This window comes from Ricinus communis, chromosome 4 (genome assembly GCF_019578655.1).
Source record: "Ricinus communis isolate WT05 ecotype wild-type chromosome 4, ASM1957865v1, whole genome shotgun sequence".
NCBI classification, from domain to species: domain Eukaryota; kingdom Viridiplantae; phylum Streptophyta; class Magnoliopsida; order Malpighiales; family Euphorbiaceae; genus Ricinus; species Ricinus communis.
In genome coordinates, this window is record NC_063259.1 from 16,486,388 (window position 1) to 16,506,121 (window position 19,734).

At 32.3% G+C, this 19,734-nt stretch overlaps 1 protein-coding gene across 1 annotated transcript; it reads right to left on the reverse strand.

Moving 5' to 3' along the window:
- Positions 1-2,229: 2,229 nt before the first annotated feature.
- On the reverse strand, positions 2,230-10,759 carry LOC8287290 (exocyst complex component EXO84C). The gene is made up of 7 exons (XM_002530392.3): positions 10,395-10,759; positions 9,341-9,435; positions 7,323-8,364; positions 6,432-6,944; positions 6,033-6,221; positions 2,843-2,979; positions 2,230-2,737 (listed from the first exon to the last, which is right to left on the reverse strand). Exons 1-7 carry the CDS (start codon positions 10,488-10,490, stop codon positions 2,494-2,496), a joined length of 2,316 nt encoding a protein of 771 aa, XP_002530438.2. The 5' UTR covers positions 10,491-10,759; the 3' UTR covers positions 2,230-2,493.
- Positions 10,760-19,734: the final 8,975 nt, after the last annotated feature.

Consider the following 19,734-nt stretch of genomic DNA (forward strand, 5'->3'; position numbering starts at 1 on the left):
GTCAGTGAGCATGTAGAAACGACTGAGCATGTATTACGTGACTGTCCAGTTTAGGGCTTGATGTTTCTCAAATGGGACACCTCTCTTTTAAAGATTGGACTTTTCAGTTAATGGATACATATGATGCAGAAATGGAGGGATACTGCTGTCTTTGTGGTATTGCAGGAATAAAGCTGTCTTTGATCAATATGTTATGGACCAGAGACAAGTGATTAACCTAGCTGAAAAGATGGTGAATGAGTATAAGGAGCATAATTCAGGTGAGAGTGTGAGCTATACTCCTGGGGACACAAGGTGGCTTCCGCCTTCTATCGGTTGGAAAAAGTTAAATATGATGCTGGATAAAACCGAACTGGGCCGTGGGGTTTTGGATGTCTTGTGAGGGATGACAAAGGCGAAGTCTGTTTGGCCGGTAATAGAGTGCATGTTGGTAATTACAAAGCAGAGGAAGCGGAAGCTTTTGTTATGTCGTGGAGCTTACAGACAGCTGTAGAAAAGGGGTATCTAAGGATAAAAGTGGAAAGTGATTGTCTCTCACTGATATCAAAGCTTAAAGCGGATGATGAGGTGCTCAATGAGTTGGGTTCCATTGTTCAATATATCAAAGATCAAAGTCGTAAATTCCTGGAGATTAAATGGTGCCGTGTTTGTCGACAAGGGAATATGGCTACCCATGAATAGCAGCTCATACTTCGAGCCTTTCTACAGAATTTTTAGGTTCTCATTTTTCAAATGCTTTTGTAAACATTATCCAGCAGGACCAATTTCGTTTTCTTTTAATACAGTGGGTATTTGTTTTTCAGAAAAAAAAAAAAAAAAACAAGAGATTTTTCTACAACATAGATGTGTACAATCAAACTGACATTTGGTAACTCTGCTATGATATAGAACATTCACGAATAAACTTGAAAATCCCTTTTCAAATTGCAGAACCCAACACATTAACAAGAAAATCTTAAGAATTAATTCAGTTCAATTCTTAAAAAAGGTTAAAAGACAGATTTCTTAGGAAGATTATTAAAAATTAGAACCTAAGGAAAACTAAGTACCTTAAATCCTAATTTCAAATACGCGACAAAAATATATCAACTCCTTGATACGTAAGATTTGCATTCAAACAAGAACACAAAGATAAAGCAAACAATCTTTAAGTTTTAAAAACCAATTATCATTTAACTTCAACTTTTTAACATTTAACCTTGTATAGGCCTTAGAATACCCTCACTTTTAACTAATTAGGATTTACATCTCATCTAATATAAAGATAAACTTAATAACTAAAAGAGATAACTTAAACAAAGTCCTAGTTAGGTTAAAATACATGTGTGGCCGCCCAAAATAAGTGATAAAATCCTAATTTACATAAGTCATATAGATGGATCTCATAACATAAGCTAAGTTAGGTCCAAAGTTTTCATATGCTCCAATTCAGTTTCTTTGGTCTTTTTAAACCTAATTAAATTCATTCCAACCCAATAAACTGAATTAGATTAATGAGCCTTGAACTTAAATCCAATTCTTTAAGCCTTGATGTGTGCTTAGTCTAAATGTCTTAGATAAGCTCGTTGACTTGCAATTTGAATCGAAATTGGACTCTTACTTGAATTAGGATTTCTTTCATTGCTTGAACTTATAATATCATCAAGACTCTTTACAGAATTAGGATTCTTAGTTTAGTCAGAATTCCTTATTGAATTAGAATTCCTTGAGCTAATAAGATTTGCATTATCAAGAATTTTTGTTGGAATAGGATGCGTTGTACTATTTTGGTTCGTATCATACTACCTTTATCTGATCTCTAATTGCCAAAAGATAAACTTTACGATGAATACATAGTAGCAAAATACATAATTTCACTTCTATATTTATTAATTTAACTTTTGACATCTCTCAGCATTTTTTTTTTACTTTTACTTTTAACCATTGTATATATATTTTATATTTTCAATTTCTTATAAAAAAAATTACATAAAAATAAAAATAAAAATATAAACATACATGTTCAAAGATTAAAAATAAAGATTGAAAAGTTACATAAATTAAAAAGATAGTTCAGAGATGTTAGAGATTAAATTGATAAGATTTAAGAGTAAAATTATGCATTAAACCAATACATAATTTAGTTTTGATAATGCACTTTTTCTTTTTGCACTTGTCCCTGTATTTAACTGCAAATTTTATAGGATAAATATTAAAAGGATATGTGAGGAACTAGCAATACAAACATGATAGAGCAACTACAAAACTGTTCTTACTTAAAACATGATAACACAATCTACCATTACACTCAAACACTATGAATTGGATTCTACAATATGAGCAACTACAACATTTGCTTGTATACTTCCTAGAAATTCCTAAAAATCATGACCCAAATCTGCACTCAAAATTTTTATCAGAATGGATCGATGATCTGACATAAGAATAAAAAAAATTAGGCTACCGTCCAAAGATCACTACCATGACAACCTGAAGTTATGTAGTTCAAACTTTCTAACTCTCAGGATCAGTGAAGTATGCAGGGCTATCAAGTTCACCCATACTTGCAGAAACAAAAGATTCAAAGGATTCTACAGTTGAAAGGGAAGAAACGTCCTCAGAATCTGAGGCAATCTTGCCATGCAAAATAACATGGTCCTCGTCAATCTCAGATGTGTCTGATCCAGATGTTCCTAACAGAAGTTTGTTGATGGCTGACTTTGCAGTTTCAACAAACCACTCATCCTCGGGTAGAGCACTACAAAAATTTAAGTAAAATAAACAAAACTTTGAGCAAAATTAATTGTCAATATAAATATTTGCAAGTGAAGAAATGTTACAATGAAAATGAACATGGAAGTACCTTTGAGGGTCTACGCCTCTTGCTGAAAAGGTCCTGATTGCTCGAGCAATTATGGCTGATGCAATCTGGTGGACATGTCGAGACGGGTAACCCGCAAATCGTGCAATTTCAACAGTGAAATGCATATCAAGAATTAACTGTGAAAGCAGTCAAATAATTGCTCAACACACAGATCAAGAGAGATACCACATGCAACTTGACAATATTCTAACTAGGGGTGAGCACGGGTTGATTAATCTGACCGTGCTCACAGAAAAAGAAAACCATTTGGCTTCAATTTTTTTTTTTATAGCCAACAATCGAACTGAATACTCCATAGGCCTAATGGTTTTGCCCCATTCTTTTAAAATTGTCAAAAAAAAAAAATCAAACTTATTAAGTAAAAAAAAAAGATGATGTGGCACTGATGTGAAGCCATAGACCACAATGTATGTATGAAATTGATAGTTTTCTTTTTCTCTTTTTTATTTTGGCCTAACAATGGTGTGTACATTTTTCTCAATTTTTGAAGTCACTGTTAATGGCAATAATTTAGAGATTTGACAATCCATTAAGGTCAAATTGTCATTTTTGAAGTCACTGTTATTCTTGACCAAAAATTTTAATTGGCAAAATTACAACTATTATTTAAAGTTTGATATATTTTGATAACTTTGAAAGGATGGACTAAAATTGCTCCAACGCACAATGGTTTGGTTTTTTATTTTTTTATTTTTTACATATTAACCACTAATTCAGTTAATCAGAAAGCCAGTTTTTTAATCACGGTTTCTCAGTTATACATATATATATATATATAAAGGGAAAGGAGAAAGGAAAAGAAATGGGCTTAGTTTACTGGTTTTTTTGGTTAATGGTGAGAATTTTAAAAGTTAAATATAGAAAATCATATTTTGAATATACATATATATATATATATACACACAAGGAAAAGGTACAAAAGAGTATCCTATTGTCACACACTTTTTATTTAAGGGTGTATGTGATTTTTTTCTTGCCGTTTTAGGGCGTGTGGTTTCATTTTTTTTTTCCACTTTATTATCTTCCCAACTAGTATTGTTACCTTTTTCTATGTTACGACATTAATAAACATAGAATTTTAATAATAGAGTTATATCCTAAATGATAAACTATCAAAATGATTCCTAAAAATATTATAAAATTTATTTTTAAAAACCATTTCATCTTATTAGTTATAAGATTAAAAAATACATATTAATTTTATTTATTGTGAGTTTGTTATAGTTACTTGATTACTCAAATAAATGATTTTATTATTAAAATTTCATAATTTATTAATATTAGATTGTAGGTTTTTAATGATATTAGTCGAGCGGATTAAAATGAAAACAATATAAAACCACAAACCTTAAAATGATAAGAAAAAAGCCACAGAACCTTAACCTTAAGTAAAAAAGTGCGCAACCACAAGATACTTTTTTATACTTTTCTCTAAATTTAAATATTCAAAAAAATATTTGAAAGATTATATATATATATATATATACACGACGGTTTTTCAAATTAAAAATCAAGAAGCAACCAATTAACCAATTTTTTTTGCAAAAAAGAAATTAAAACCAAACCGGCCAGTTCGATTAACTGATATTTTTGGTTCAGTTTCAATAGGTTTCTTTTGCTCACCCTTAATTCTATGCCACGGCTAAGGAGCCTTATGCATAAAGTTATCATCACCATATCACCAAGCCATTTGAAAGGGGAAAAGTGTGGACACAAAGTCTCTTGCAATGCTAAGATGTATAATACAGCAAATAATAGAGCTCAATTTTCTCTAAACATAAATAGATTTGCTTGTTTGCCTGCAACCATTATCGATAACTAACTAGCAATTTAAAAACAGATCTGCAACCATTTTTTTTATTTATACGGGTAAATTCTGCAGAACTGTAGGTTCTCACACCCATACTATTTTAATTTAACTAAAAGCAAATATGGCAGTAAAGACTAGAACCTCATACTATAGAAAAATAGAAAAATGATAAATAGTTCTGCCTAAGGTATAAAATTTCCCAAACAACCCTACTGAAACATAAAAGTACCTATTTAATATTCCTTATGACTAAGAGTTTATAATAATTGTGAAGGACTTCTCTCCAAAATAGGCTATGGTGACGAATAGGACTTAGTCTATGCCTATGAGAAGGAATACACTATACAATATACATTGGACTTCTCTCCAAAACAGGCTATGGTGACAGATAGGAGTTAGTCTGTCTATGAGAAAGAATATACTATACAATATACATCATGATACCCTTTCTTGAACAAACACATTACAATCAACATGTGACAATTAGTGGGTTATCACAAGACTTTCAACTCATTTGCTGCTCTTCTAATGAAATCACCGTCAAATACGGAGCACTGTTTTATTATGGGAAAGGGAAATTCTACCTTCCTATTGTTTAGCTTTTCTAAGGACCAAAAGATACTAAATGGTTGTACATTTAAAGCAGCCACCAATCACCATATTATGTTCAACACCTTAAGCATTTTCACTACATACAAGGTGGACAAGAAAAACCTAGAAACTGAGTTCCAAAACCTCGTACATCAACACAAATCATCCTCATTGCATCAAGCTTAATAGAGCTCCAGCAAATTCCTGAAATGGGAGCTCCAGCACTGCAGTGACTTCACTATCGTACTACTACAAAAGGTACACCTTTGTGTAAATTCCAATGGCTCTCAATTCTAAAAAGGGACTTCGTTATTAGTGCTAAGAAAGTAGATGTACCTTTACCTTCATCCCACTGAGTCCAAAAGTGTTTTCGTCTCCTTCTTTGCAATACAGCTCCTTTCTAACCACAAAAGTCAAATATTCTACGGAAGTGCAGCAGTCCAGCATTCTCAAGTCAACCTCTAATAGGAAAGAGCTACCTAAAGAAAGGGCTTTGCCTCTACAAGATCTTCCAAGAAACTTACATCACAACTTTTATCAACCAGAACGACCAGGTTACTCAGTAGATCTATTCGGCAGACCAACAACAAATTTCACCTTCCATATCTTAAGATTCTTACTTTAAACTTGTTCATAATAATGCAGAGAGGTTATCCCCTGAACTAAGCAATGCAACCAACATAGTACAGTTTTGATTTATAATAATGGTTAATCCTTTTCTGGAAAAGAATTGGATATTTATAACTACTCGATCAGATAAGTAAGTACCTGCTGCAACCCAAGTGGCTTAAGTGGAATTGATTCATCCTCAAACACACCCCAGAATTCTTGTTCATCCGACAACCACATTACAACTGTCTCCGTTAGTCTAGCAAGTAAAATTTTCTGTATTTTGTCTTTCCCAAGTAATACATCTCCAGCAATGGTTGCTAGTTGCTGTAGTTTTGCAAATAATGCCTGCAGTAAGAAAATTCTTTCATCAATACCAAGAGAATACCAGTGAAACAAAGGCAAATTATGCCTAACTGTACAGTGGCTAAAAGAATAAAAACTGATGACTTTTTAATATCAAGATATTAATATCTTAAATGAAACTATTCAAGAAGACCAACTGCAGCATATAAAGACCATGGAAGAAAAATTCAGTAACAGGAGAAGAAGGATAACCTGAAATGGCAATGAAGGTAGAGGATCATCAAACAACAAATCCTCTCCATCTCCATTTAAATAAATCTGAGCATTTAAACGTGTTTTTCCTTCTCTTGAATAGATGAAACTCAAAACATATTGCCGACAGAAGTGATCTTTAAGCTTGTCAAATGAGTGCTGAAGATGGCGCTTCCAGTCCTTTAATTCTGCGGTAATGCTTGCATTAGGCACTATACTTTCACTTGTTAATTCATTGCTTTCATCCTTCAGGCTCCAAACTTTTGTTACATCAAGTGGTAATAATTCATCAAGAATGGTAAATGCCATCCCCAAAAGTGCAAGCTGTTCTGAATCTGTTTCAGCTCTAAAATGTATATCCTCCTTCAGCTCTGTAAAATGGTCATCATCCAAGGGGCCTGGTAAAGATTTAATCAGCGCATCCATGTACTTATCAAACAGCTGTGATATTCTAGTCAATACGTTTCCTCCAAAATGCAAAACAGCCAGCGGGGTTAGCTGTGCCAATATATCCTGTAAAATTATGAAATGATTATTAGATTATCACAGACTAGACTGGCTAATCAACCAGTAAACTTGCAACCCAGGAAAGCAGTAAAATAAATATCCATGTATGCATGTGCTTTGGGCAGATGCAGATGCGCACTATGATTAAAAGATAAAATGTTGAAATGTTGAATTTATTTTACCCAGCTTAAACATGCATTTCTGAGCCATGGTGCAGAGGAAAGCAATTGATGTAAAATCGTCATATTAAGGATATTATAAGGTGATCTTCTCGGAGACCATTTCCTAGCTAACAACAAAAATAATCAAAGTGCTTCATGCTTATGGTGATATGGACACAGAGCGAAGAATTTTTCTCAGTTAAACAAAAGAGAACCAACTCACATCAATAATGTCCATGAATCGCATTCCACTGTCAACAAGCACACTATCTGTCGATGTTGCAAACATAGATAATGGAGATGCAGAATGCAGGGACAATAGTAAGCTCTCATCAGTTTCTGCCATGTCGAGGACTACTCTTCTGGCTCTTCTAAAATTCAGCTCTAAAACCTCTTCAATGTATGGACGTAAGAGTACCAAAAGCAACTTTGACAGTTTTAAACCCTTTGATTCCAACATTGAGCAGTAGTTAAGGCTAGCCTGAACACAATTGCTAGCTGCACCTAATGCTGAAACTGTCTCTGAAGCAGGGGCATTTTCCTTCACCAACCGTGCAAAATATTCTATTTCCCATTCTGCCCATTGGACAACTCTATTGGTATATAAAGGATTATCACCGAATATGGAACCGGATTCTTTTGTTGTCAACGAGATTATTGAGAAGATAAGCCTAGATAGTGTGGCAGGAAATATTTTGGGGCACACAGAACTTGATGGAAGCAAAGCATCAATGCTCTTTTGGAGACGGGTAGCATATGACTTCAGAAATAATTGATGTGCCAAAGGACCCTTCCCCAGCTTGATTAGACCAGATAAAGCTTTCCTCAACTCCAAAATGCCAACCAAAGGCTGTTCTGCGATCTCAATTAGCTGGTCCTCAAGCACTGATTTTCTCTTCAAAAAGGTGGATTTATAGGAAGGTTCTTCAGTTGATAAAACATCTCCCGATACTTTGAGCTCTGGAAATTTTTTCTCTTCAGCATCAAAAGCCTCTATTGCTTCTTCTAGGTTATGCTCCGCTAAGAGTATGTCAATATTGTCCAAGAATTTCGCCTTGAGATCATCTGTATCACTCGACAAAGGGGATTGCAAGACATCTACTTCAGAATCTTGCTTAGAATCATCAATATCACCATTATGGTTCCACTCTTCCAGCTCACGGCAAACCCCAGTCAACAAATCCTGAACAAGAATCCCCTGAGTGGAGATATGCTTTCGTAGCTCAACCAGCTCATGCTCCATTTCAACTACTTCTTCAGATATTCTACATAAAATAACCAACACAATGCACACGCAAATTGTATAATGAGTAAGAAACTAAAAAATAAAATTAAAAATTTAACATCTGAACTGAAGCAAAATTGACCATACATAGTGTTAATTGGAAGGGCTAAGTTCCATTTGACATCAGAAAACTTTGGTCAGGGAGAATAAAAAATCTCGGAGAAGAGAAAGAAAATCCTGCAGAAACTAAGACAAGTAGATTCTCAATTTTCTAGCAAATTCTTTTCATGAAAAGTAGAAGGTATAAACCTCCAAAAAATTTAATGCTAATTGTCTGGTTTCTAAGATGAGGCGTCTAATGTAAAAAGCTTTGTACTTAGAAAACATCTAGATGGATGTCTCTGGAGACGAATAACTAGTTGAAAAGATCCTGAGCTCCTTTATTTCTTAGAAACAATGGACCTGGGAAATTAATCAAGGATCTTATTATAATATTAATGGTGCACAAACTTTATAATATTAATGGTGCAATAATTATGCTATTTTGTTCATATATTTCACAAACACGAATATATCTTTATTGCTAAGAAAGAGTTTCTCACAAAAACCAAAAAAAAAAAAATTGTTATCCCCCAATTTCGAAGGAGAGTTCTTTATTTGATTAAAATTTATATTTTTATTAGTTAGAATTGATTGTACGTACCATACCTATTCTAATATGAATGACTCGTGATTCACTTGGGTTTGGAGCCATAATCATTATATAGGAGGGATGGCCGAGTGGTTCAAGGCATAGCATTGGAGCTGTTGTCTAGGCTTTTGTTTACGAAGGGTTCGCTCATATCTATAGTTGGAAGATTTCTCAACATTACTGATAATAAAGCACTAATAATTGACTGCAAGTAGATATCCACATGAGTGAAATCTCATGAAAATAAAAACTAAGCTCGGAATTTGTATCAGCAGTTAATAAGGAATAACAGACTTCATAAGCAATAACCAATGGCATTAAATACCTCAAGAAAGCTAAATATTTCGTCTGCATATTGCCACAAAGATTCTCTACAGCATCCTTCAAATCCAATAGCTCACAGCAAAGTCTTCTGATTCCCTGTAGCAGTGAAATTGTTTAACTTCAAAGTAAAGTCATGCAATTGCAATATGGTACAAATTTATAGCTAACAGAGATAACTAAAATTATAATTCAGTACATGAATGTGAAATGAAAAAGGCCTGGAATGCCAAAACCCACCTAACTCTCAAAGCAAGGTGCATTACGGGTTTTTCAACATAAATGTTAATATAATAATCACCTATCAGAATCCTTCTCATAAAAACTCGTTTACAGAAAATGAAACGAGAAAGTTCAAGATTTAAGTATAAATAGCCCTGGAAGAATAAGCTATGGACTTTTCATAAAGCATACCCTCCAGCCAAAGAGTCCCAGATACAAAATTATGCTTTTCCATTCAAACAAACAAGCCCATACAGAGACAAACCAGACTAAAAGATATTGTTTGTCCAAAAGATCAAAGGAGTGAACTATACAAGGAAACTTATTGAAAACAGATGCTGAAATGGGAAACAAGGGAAAAAAATTTAAAAAGAAAAAAAAAAACTTTCTGCAGGGAACTAAAGTATAACAGAAGAAAAGCAGATGGGGAAACAACTGATTCCTTGAGTTGAATCAAATAGCTGAATTAGATAGCAAAGATTAACATAAAGATCCAAAAGACCAGCATATTTCCAAGTATAAAATTAAAATGCAAACTCAGACTCTCAAAAGCATGTGCCCCTTTCTATGTCAGCCTTGCATGAAAGCAAGAAAATCGGAGCTTTTATGCGTACTTTTAGCTTTAGATAGAGAAACCCAGATAGCAAAAGCAACAGCTTTAATGAAATAGATAAAACCCATATCATAGAACTCACGAAATGAATAGATACAATAGTCATATATAAGAATTAGGTTCAAATTGAACCACTCCATCACAGCATACAAGCAATTTTGGCTGCTGAGAGGATGCTGGAACAAAAACAAAACCAAAAAGAAAAATTTATGCAAAAGCAAACCTTTTCAGTATGAGATTGATAAAGGGAATCGGTCTTAGACTGAGGAGTAATGCTTTCGATGGATGGGAAGTCATCGTCTTCTTCACTGCTCTCCATTTCTCAGTGACAAAAAGGATTTAGAGAGCCAGAAACGTGTGTTGGATTTCAAATTGCAGAAAGAGAAAGAGGTGTGATGCGGATAATAAGAAGCATTGGAATGGAGGAAGCAACAAAAAGGGGCAGAGCATGTGAATTGTGAAATGTAGCTTTGCTACTTCGAAACTTGTGCGCTACTGCCTGTGCGACTTCACCATTCTAATCGCACTTCCTTTGCTGATAGTCCTACATTTCCAAAATTTACAGGAGACTTAAAAAAAAAAAAAAAAATCTAATAACTAATTTTGGAGACAAATTATCCATTTTAGTATTTATGACATCCTCAAATTAACTTCACATGCTTTTAGGAAACAAATTAACCGTTCCTTATAAAATAAATAAATTAGAATTCGACACAATGCGACCTCTTATAATTAATATATTTAATAAATAAAAATATTACCTATTAAATTACTAATTTATTAATTTCACAAATAATAAAAACTACGAAATAGTATAAAATTAATACATTAAAAATTAATTACATACATAATCTTAAAAACAATAAATTACTATATAAAATAAAAAAATTTATTATAAAAATATAAATTAAATACGTAATTTTTCATCCAATAAATAATTAACATAAAGAAATCATATTCTAAAATAATTAAAATGAGAGACACTAATACAATCTTTGATTTAGATTTATTGTAAAATTTATTTTATTTATGAATGAATTTTATATATTCAACACATTAAAATAACAACTAAATTCATTTAAAATGGAGAATATATTATATTTTAAATATTTTATAATAAAATAATTCATAAAAAAATACAAGAGAAAAATGAGAGAAAAATAAAATAAAACTAATTTCATAAAATATAGGAAAATTTATTATTAACCCCTTAAGATTTACCATAATTTACAAATTCAATTCTGCATTTTCAAAATTAATTAATAGTTACTTTTGTCAGCTGTTATTTCTCTCCATCTGTTTTTCTGTTAGTCAATTTGATTAAAGAATCTAATTTATAATAAAAAAAATTTAATATAATCCTTAAACTTATTATTAAGTATTAAATTTATCTAAAATTATTTTTATTAAATTTGAATAAAAATAAATTTAATTTTAGAATAATTTTATCTTAGTTTTACAGAAAAATAAATAAATAATGCTAACTTTAGTTACTAAGTAAAACTCTCTAAACTTTAATTTGGTATTTAAAAGAAAGCTTTTTACTTTTTTTATCTCATTTCATTGTTTGATTCATTTTATATTTCTTACTTTATCTTTTATAATTACTGTCTCATATTTTCTTTGTGAAAAGACATACAATCAATCAAATAATAAATACTGAATATTATAAAAATAAAACTACATTCTATAAAATGATAAACCAAATAACGTCGCTCAGTCTCCATCACTAGTAGCATTAGGTTTGGATAGATTGATTTTTTATTATAATTAAATTAGAGAACCTAAAACTACAAATTTTAATTATTTTTTATAAAAACTAAAATTAAATTATTTTAAAAATAAATTAATTGATAAAAATTAAAGTTTAGATGAAATTGATACTTAATAATAGAATAAATTGAAAATTTTAGTTATCAATTAAATCCTTTAACTAAATTGACTAATAGAAAAAGAAAAGATGAAAGAAGATAATAGTTGACAGAAACAACATTAAGGGGTTATTAATTCACTTTTAAATGTAGGTGGGACTTGTAATCAGTATTTAATCCTTTGAACCCGTGAACTACAAACTTGAAAATTCAATAAACAATTTGAAACCAAATCCTAGGATTGTCTAATTAGATTGTAAGGTGATCAAGAATTAGAGCCTAAGAAAAATTAAGTCCCTTAAATTCCAACCTATGAACTCCGCAAAAAATAGATCAATTCCTTTGATAAGTTTGATTGTATTCACTCAAGAACACAAGGTTCAAAGCAACAACTTTGAAAGGAAAAATACTTGAAGTATTATTAATAAAGTTTCCCTTCTACAAAGAAAATTTATTTTAGGATTTATCAGCCTCAAAAACCTAATCTTAGCTTGCTTAGGAAATATATCTCAGAAAAGGATAGAGATAACTTTACTATTTAAAAAATATAACTAAAGACAATTCCTATTAAGGTAAAACATATAAGTAGCCACCCTTATCAAGCTATGAAACCCTAAATTAAAATAATTCATGTACATGGGCCTTGTTTAAGTGATAAACATAAACTAAGCCTAAGTGTGACTTGTAGAACTGGCCCATCTTGAACTTGGACTTGTAACATATTAAAAGAGATTTGATCCACACTATCTTGTCTCAAATAATTTTCTTGGTCCGCCCACAAGTGGAATGCTAAGCCTTGGATATGCTTTGTTAAGGCCTCTTGATACTTCTTAACTCTTGATTTAGTAATAAGGCCTTGTGATAAGGCTATTGGATCCTTGGCTCATTAGCCTTCTAGTCTTGGCCGAAATCCACCATATCCTTGCTCATATTCATCAAGTCCAACTTCATGAATTTCATATGATGGTAGCTGGTCCATTTCATTTCTACCATTCGAACTCTTCTTATTGTTGTAGCTAGTAAGATTAGTATTCGCATTGATGTGATATCAATAATGTCTTTTTGCATGGAGATTTGAATAAATAAATGTATATGACCTCCCTCTTGGTTTTGCATTTAATAATTCATCATAAATTTGTAAACTCACAAGTCCCTCTATGGTTCAAAATAAGCCAATCTTTGATGGAATGCGAAGCTAACTATGCCACTTCTTTCTCAAGGTTTTACTACCTCATATTCATCTTTGTTTAGCAAACCTTTTAGTGATTCTTTCATTGCCTTATTAATTTATGTCAATGATATCATTCTTGCAATATAGTTTGAATCTGATTTAGTCTGTCAAGCAATTTCTTAATGATTCTCTCAAAATAAAAAATCTTGGTCAGTTAAAGTTCTTCCTTGGATTTGAGATTGCTAGAAATAAAACTTGTATAAATTTTAGTCAAATGAAGTGGAAATGAGATCTTTTAGAAGAGATTTACACATTACAAACCAAGTAATACTCCTAAGATATTATGAGCTAGTTTAATCAACACATTCAGGATATGTGAAACCATTATGAGAACATGCTAAATCAGAGTCTGGCAGGGCAAGTCATGCTTTTTCCTCAAGTAAGCATTAGCTGAGCACGTACTACAACTAATCAGACCTTCGGGATCGATCAGCCACTAGCATTTCACATCCCAAGGAAAATAGATGATCACTTAAAAGATTATCCTTAAAACCTATCTTAAAAGAGGAGCACCCGACCAAGAAAGCCCGAGGAGAAGAGCTCTAGCTCTTAAACTCACGTTCCATACTGGAGTGAAGATACCATCAATAAGAGGATAACAACAGCCTTTAGAAAATACCAAACTGGAAGGATAATGAGAGATGAGGTACTCTCAAAAGGAAATCTTTTGTGTCCGAGCATCCTAACAAAGTGGAGGCTGAGCTCACGCGAGTTCATGTTAGAGTATTGCCCTAAAGACAAGGAGTTGTCATATGATATGTATTAGTTTATACATCACAACTGATAGCATACAATTCTACTAAAGGTATTGCTCGACTATAATTTTACGAGTAGTCAAGTATTATTAAGGAATAATCTAAATCGTTAGAAATGAACACCATAAAATGTAAACACAAATGTAAGAGAAATTGTAAAGCGAGTTTATAATGATGAGGTTCTCATTACATACATTCCTAAACCTTATTCTTAGTCGATGTTTGATTAAGAAATAGATATTGATCATTGGTTATTAATTAAATGCTCGAGACTACCATAATGTGTTATCACTTACTTGTGAAGTAAGCAATCAGTCTCATAAAGTTGAGAAATAAGGATTCTGATATAAGCATATGGTGCTTGTTACAAGAACAAGTTCATTGAATATAACCCCACTGAGTAGTCCATATAGAATTTATCCCAAGCGTCTATGGACAATACTCTTATGACAATCATGTAGGACGTAATCCTTAGACTTGAGATAATAGTGTATTATTTTATATAAGGATTACTATATTTTGATACTATCTTATGTTCTTTTATCCATGGAGTACTAAAGGGATAGCCATTAGGTATAGTAAGATTCATATGAAGATAATAAGTTATCAATAAAGAATTCATAGCCAAGTTTTAATGAATGAAGATTATGAAAAGTGTATCATAGATTTTATTCAAGATTTTATATGCAATTATCAAGAACAAATATGATTGATTCAATTATAGAGTTGACACTTGCATCCATGCTCTATGAATCAATTGGGATAAAAGTATAATCAAATAATTGAATTACATTGTTAGATTGTTTACTGTAAAGGTTGATTAAAGTACTTTAATCATTCCTACACATTTGGATGGTTATAATGCATCGCTAGATGCCAATCTTGATATATGAATATGGATTAAATTAAATTAGAGATTAACATTGAGTTAAAGGAGTTTAATTCATAATTCCTATTCATTGCCAACATGTTATAAACTTGTTGGGTCACACGTAAATTGGCTTTAAATGAGCATGTTATAAACTTGTTGGGTCACACGTAAATTGGCTTTAAATGAGGATTAAAATGAGGCTTTAAGCTTTGGGCTTAAGCTCATATATAAAAGTTGGTCAATCATACCTTTATAAAGCTTTTTATTTACGCTCTTACCCTTTTCATCCTTATCTAATTTAGTTGTGACACTCATTGGGGTCTTGGCTACTTTGCAACCATCAATCTCAAACTTCTTTTAGGAGTTCTCTTATATACTTGGATTGATTGATGAATATCTCATCCTTGATTTTGAAGACCAAGGAAGAATTTCAGCTCTCCCATATGCTCATTTCAAATTTTCTAGTCATACACTTAATAAAGTCCTCACAAAGCAACTCATTAGTAGCTCCAAACACAATATCATTAACATAAATTTGAACAATTAGAGTATCATGCTTATGTTTCTTTACAGAAAGAGTAGTATCAACCTTGCCCTTTTGAAATTCATTTTCAATTAAAAATGAACTAAGTCTTTCGTACTAAGATCTAGAAGCTTACTTCAGTACATACAAGGCTTTAGAAAGTTTAAAAATATAATTAGAAAATCTATGATTTTTAAAACCGGGAGGTCGCACCATATAGACTTCCTCCTCAATGAAAGTATTTAAAAAAATACTTTTCACATCCATTTGAAACAACTTAAAATTCATGTGACATGCATATGTTAAAAGCATCTTACTAGCTTCTAATCTAGCTACCGGAGCAAAGGTCTCATTATAATCAATGCATTCGTCTTGGTTGTAATCTTTTACAACCAATCTAGCTTTATTTTTAGTGATAGAGTCTTACTCATCTAGCTTTTTTTTTAAAACCTGTTTATAACCTATAATTTGGTTATCCTTAAGTCTAGGAATAAGTTCCCACACTTTGTTTCTCTCAAATTGGTTGAGTTTATTTTGTATAGCAATCACCTAATATTCATCATTTAGAGCCTCATTATTGGTCTTTGGCGCAATTTGAGAAACAAAGGCTAGGCTATTTAAAGCTATTAGTTTAGAACGAGTACGTACATCTCTTGATAAGTCTCCAATGGCTTGAGTAGGAGGATGACCCTTTTTAAAGTTTCAAGCATTGAGAAGATTTTAGGAGGATTCCATCTCTCGAGGATCTTGAGTTGCATCTTGATTATGTTGATCTTTTCTTAAATTTCCTCCATAGACTCGTCCACTCATTTTGAGGGATCATCAATATTCACTTTGAGTTCCTAAAATGCACCTACAAGATCATTCATACAAACACCTTTTCCAAAATCAAGCTTGTTTGATTCAACAAAAACTACATTCCTAGACTCTTCAACTACTAAAGTATGTTTGTTAAAGACTCTATAAGCTTTGCTTGAGATAGCATACCATAGGAAAATTCCTATATCGGTTTTGGCATCAAATTTTCCAAGGTTGTCCTTAGTATTTAAAGTGTAGCATTTGGAACTAAAAACTCTAAATTGTGAGACCTTAGATTTTCTTCTTTCCAAAGCTTATAAGAAGTTTTGTTTAATAAAGGTCTTTCGAAAACTCTATTTACAATATAATAACTAGTGTTAATAGCTTCAGCCTAAAAGTAAGAAGGAAGTTTACACCCATTGAGCATTGTCCTAGCCATTTCCACTAGTGTTATATTTTTTTCTTTCCACAACTCCATTTTGTTGAGGAATTCTAGGAGATAAAAAATTGTGAGAAATTTTAAATTCTTTATAAAGGTGCTTAAAAAGATCATTTTTAAATTCTTTTCCATGACAGCTCCTTATAGAGGAAATCAAATACCCTTTTTTTCATTTTGAACACATTTTGCAAAAGATTTGAAAACATTGAAAGCTTCATTCTTATGAGCAAGGAAGTTAACTCAAGTAAATCTAGAATAATTATCAACAATCACAAATACATATAACTTTCTACCCAAACTAGTTACTCTAGTAGGTCCAAATAAATCTATATGTAATAGTTGAAGTGGTCTAAAGATACTTACAATAGTTTTGGATTTAAAGAATGATAGAAGTTATTTCCCATTTGACATGGTTCATAAGGCTTGCCTTTGATGAACTTCACTTTCGGAAGTCCATTAAATAGCTCCTCTTTGGCTAAGTTGTGTAAAGGCTCCATGCTTGCATGTCCAGCTCTTCTATGCTATAGCTAAGATTCATCACTAATAGACACAAGACACTTGAAAGATTGATTAGCAACTTTGTGTAGGTTAATTGTGTAGGTGTTGCCACTTCTTTCTCCTTTGAATATCACTTTGTCATCTACTAGGAAATTGACAAAGCATCCATTGGAATCAAAAGTAATTTTTTTTCCTTTATCACATAATTGACTTACACTTAATAAATTATATTTCAAACTATCAACTAGGAAAACATCATTAATGAAAGATTTACCATTTTTACCAATAGAGTCGATGCAATTACCTTACCATTGGCATCATTTTCAAAAGTTACTTTACCTCCTTTATAGTCCTTGACATTTACAAATAGGCTTTTGTCACCCATCATGTGCCTTGAACATCCACTATCAATATGCCAAAGATTTATGCTTGTGGATTTAAGACATACCAACAAAAGGGAGTTAATTCACTTGATTTTAGGTACCCACACAACATTGGTCCTTTAGGATTAGCATTGGAAAATTCATTAATGAAAAGGTGCATTTTTTATTTTATATTTCACATTGATATGTTCAACTCTCATGCAATAGTGGTAAGTGATCTTAGAATTTTTAATGGGATTTGGATTGGTCTTCTTTGCCACTTTTGCTTGAGGTTTGGACCTCATATGATTACCTTCACACATGTTTGAATAAGATTTATTAACATTTTTATTCTTATACATGAATGCATGCTTTGTTCTTCTTAGCTTAGCCTTTGGAATATGTGTGTTTTTCTCTTTCTTTTGAATGGGAGGTCTAGTTTGTGTATTGCTCTTTGAAACTCCATTTGAGTTTCTTTCAAATGCTTGTGGTTGAATGGCTTTGACTAATATTGTTTTAGGAGATGAGGATGATAAAACTCCTTGGAACCTAAGCCCATGTCCTACAAGACACAACTAGTGTGTCAAGAGACTCTTTCCCTTTGTGAAATTTTAAAATTGAGTTCATAAATTCTTCAACTTCATTTTTAAAGGATTTTTCTCTTTAAAAAATTTTTCTTTTGAAATATCATCCAATGATTTTTTAAATCATCATTGAAATTTTAAGGTCTTCCTCCAAGCTTGAACATTTGTTTTTATAAAAATTTAGTCTTGAAAGCATTTTTTGTAAGTGCTCATCCTCATCATCCAATAAGTCATCACCAAAAGAATGAGAAGATGAACAAGAAGAAGATGAATTGCATGAATGAGAAGTGGAACATACCTATTAGGGGTCCTCCATATTTTCCATGAAGCAAAGATCAACCTCCTTTTCTCTTTCACTTTCATTGTTGGAGGATGAAGATGCATCACTCCAAGTAGCCTTCAAACCCTTTTTTTTTCTTTATCTCCCTTCTTTCTCTTCAAGTACTTGGGACAATCCAGTTTAATATAGTAAGTGACTTCCTCCTTCTCGTTCTTACTTATTCTTGATTTGGAGAGCTTGTTGCTTCTTCTCCTTTTGGCTTCAAGTATCCTATTGACATGCTTGGTGATGAAAGCCACATCATTGCCCCCATTTAGAGCTTCTCATTGATCCTCATCATCATTTAGGACATCAATTGCATCTTGAGCTCTTGTGCTAGCCTTGAGAGCTAGGGCTTTCTTCTTCCCATTATCTCTATCAACTTCATTCCTCACAAGAGACTTCTCATAAGTTAAAAGCTTAACTATAAAAAAATCGGTAGGAATCTTCCCTAGGTTTTCGTTTGCTTCTTTAATGCTAGCCACTCTAGCACCATATTTGTCCAAAGGAAGGCTCCTAAGGATTTTATTGTTGATGTCTACTAGCTCATAGTGCTTTCCCAGCTTTCTCATATTATTGATAATGGTGAAAAGTCTATTTGTCATATCGATGACGAACTCATTAGGCTTCATCTTGAACATCTCATATATGGTGACGTACATTTGGATTTTCTTTAATTTTACTTGCTTCATGTCTTCATGATAGTTCTCCAAGGTAGTCCAAATTTGATGAGCCATCGTGTAATATTGCACTCTCCCACATTCTTCTCTAGAAAGGCAACTCATAAGTATAGCCATTGCATGCTTATTCTTGTAGTTGTGCTTCTTGTGGGCATCGACCCATTCTTGTCTAGGGAGGGTTCTTTCTTCACCATTCTTTATTTTGGTGGGAGCTTTCTATTCCTTCACTGCATAATCCCACACTTCAATACCATAGGAATCCAAGTAGATTTCCATACGTAATTTCTAAAAATGCATAGTCAGATCCGTCGAAGAATGGCTTGAGGTGTTGTGCTCTTTTATTGGTTGCTATACAATTAAGCTTGATAAGAGTGAACTTGCTATGATACCACTTATTGTACCTTAGAACCAAGAAGGGGTTGAATTGGTGACCTCAAGTTGCAGAAGTTGATTGTTTAGGTAAAAACACAAGAAATTAAGGAAAATATAAGGAGAGTAAGGATTAGAGAAGATGACATAAGGGATTATAATGATTTGAGAACAATCCTCCCTACATTCACTCCTCAATATCACACTTGAGTATTTTACTATGATTACTAGGATTATAACCTTTGAATTTTACAAGTTCACCT

Coding starts and splice junctions, on each gene's coding strand:
- LOC8287290 (XM_002530392.3), bottom strand. CDS start 10,490: ATGGAGAGCAGTGAAGAAGACGATGACTTCCCATCCATCGAAAGCATT. Junction 6,945..7,322: donor GATTCATGGACATTATTGAT/GTGAGTTGGTTC, acceptor ATAATTTTACAG/GATATATTGGCACAGCTAAC. Junction 2,738..2,842: donor AGAGGCGTAGACCCTCAAAG/GTACTTCCATGT, acceptor AAATTTTTGTAG/TGCTCTACCCGAGGATGAGT.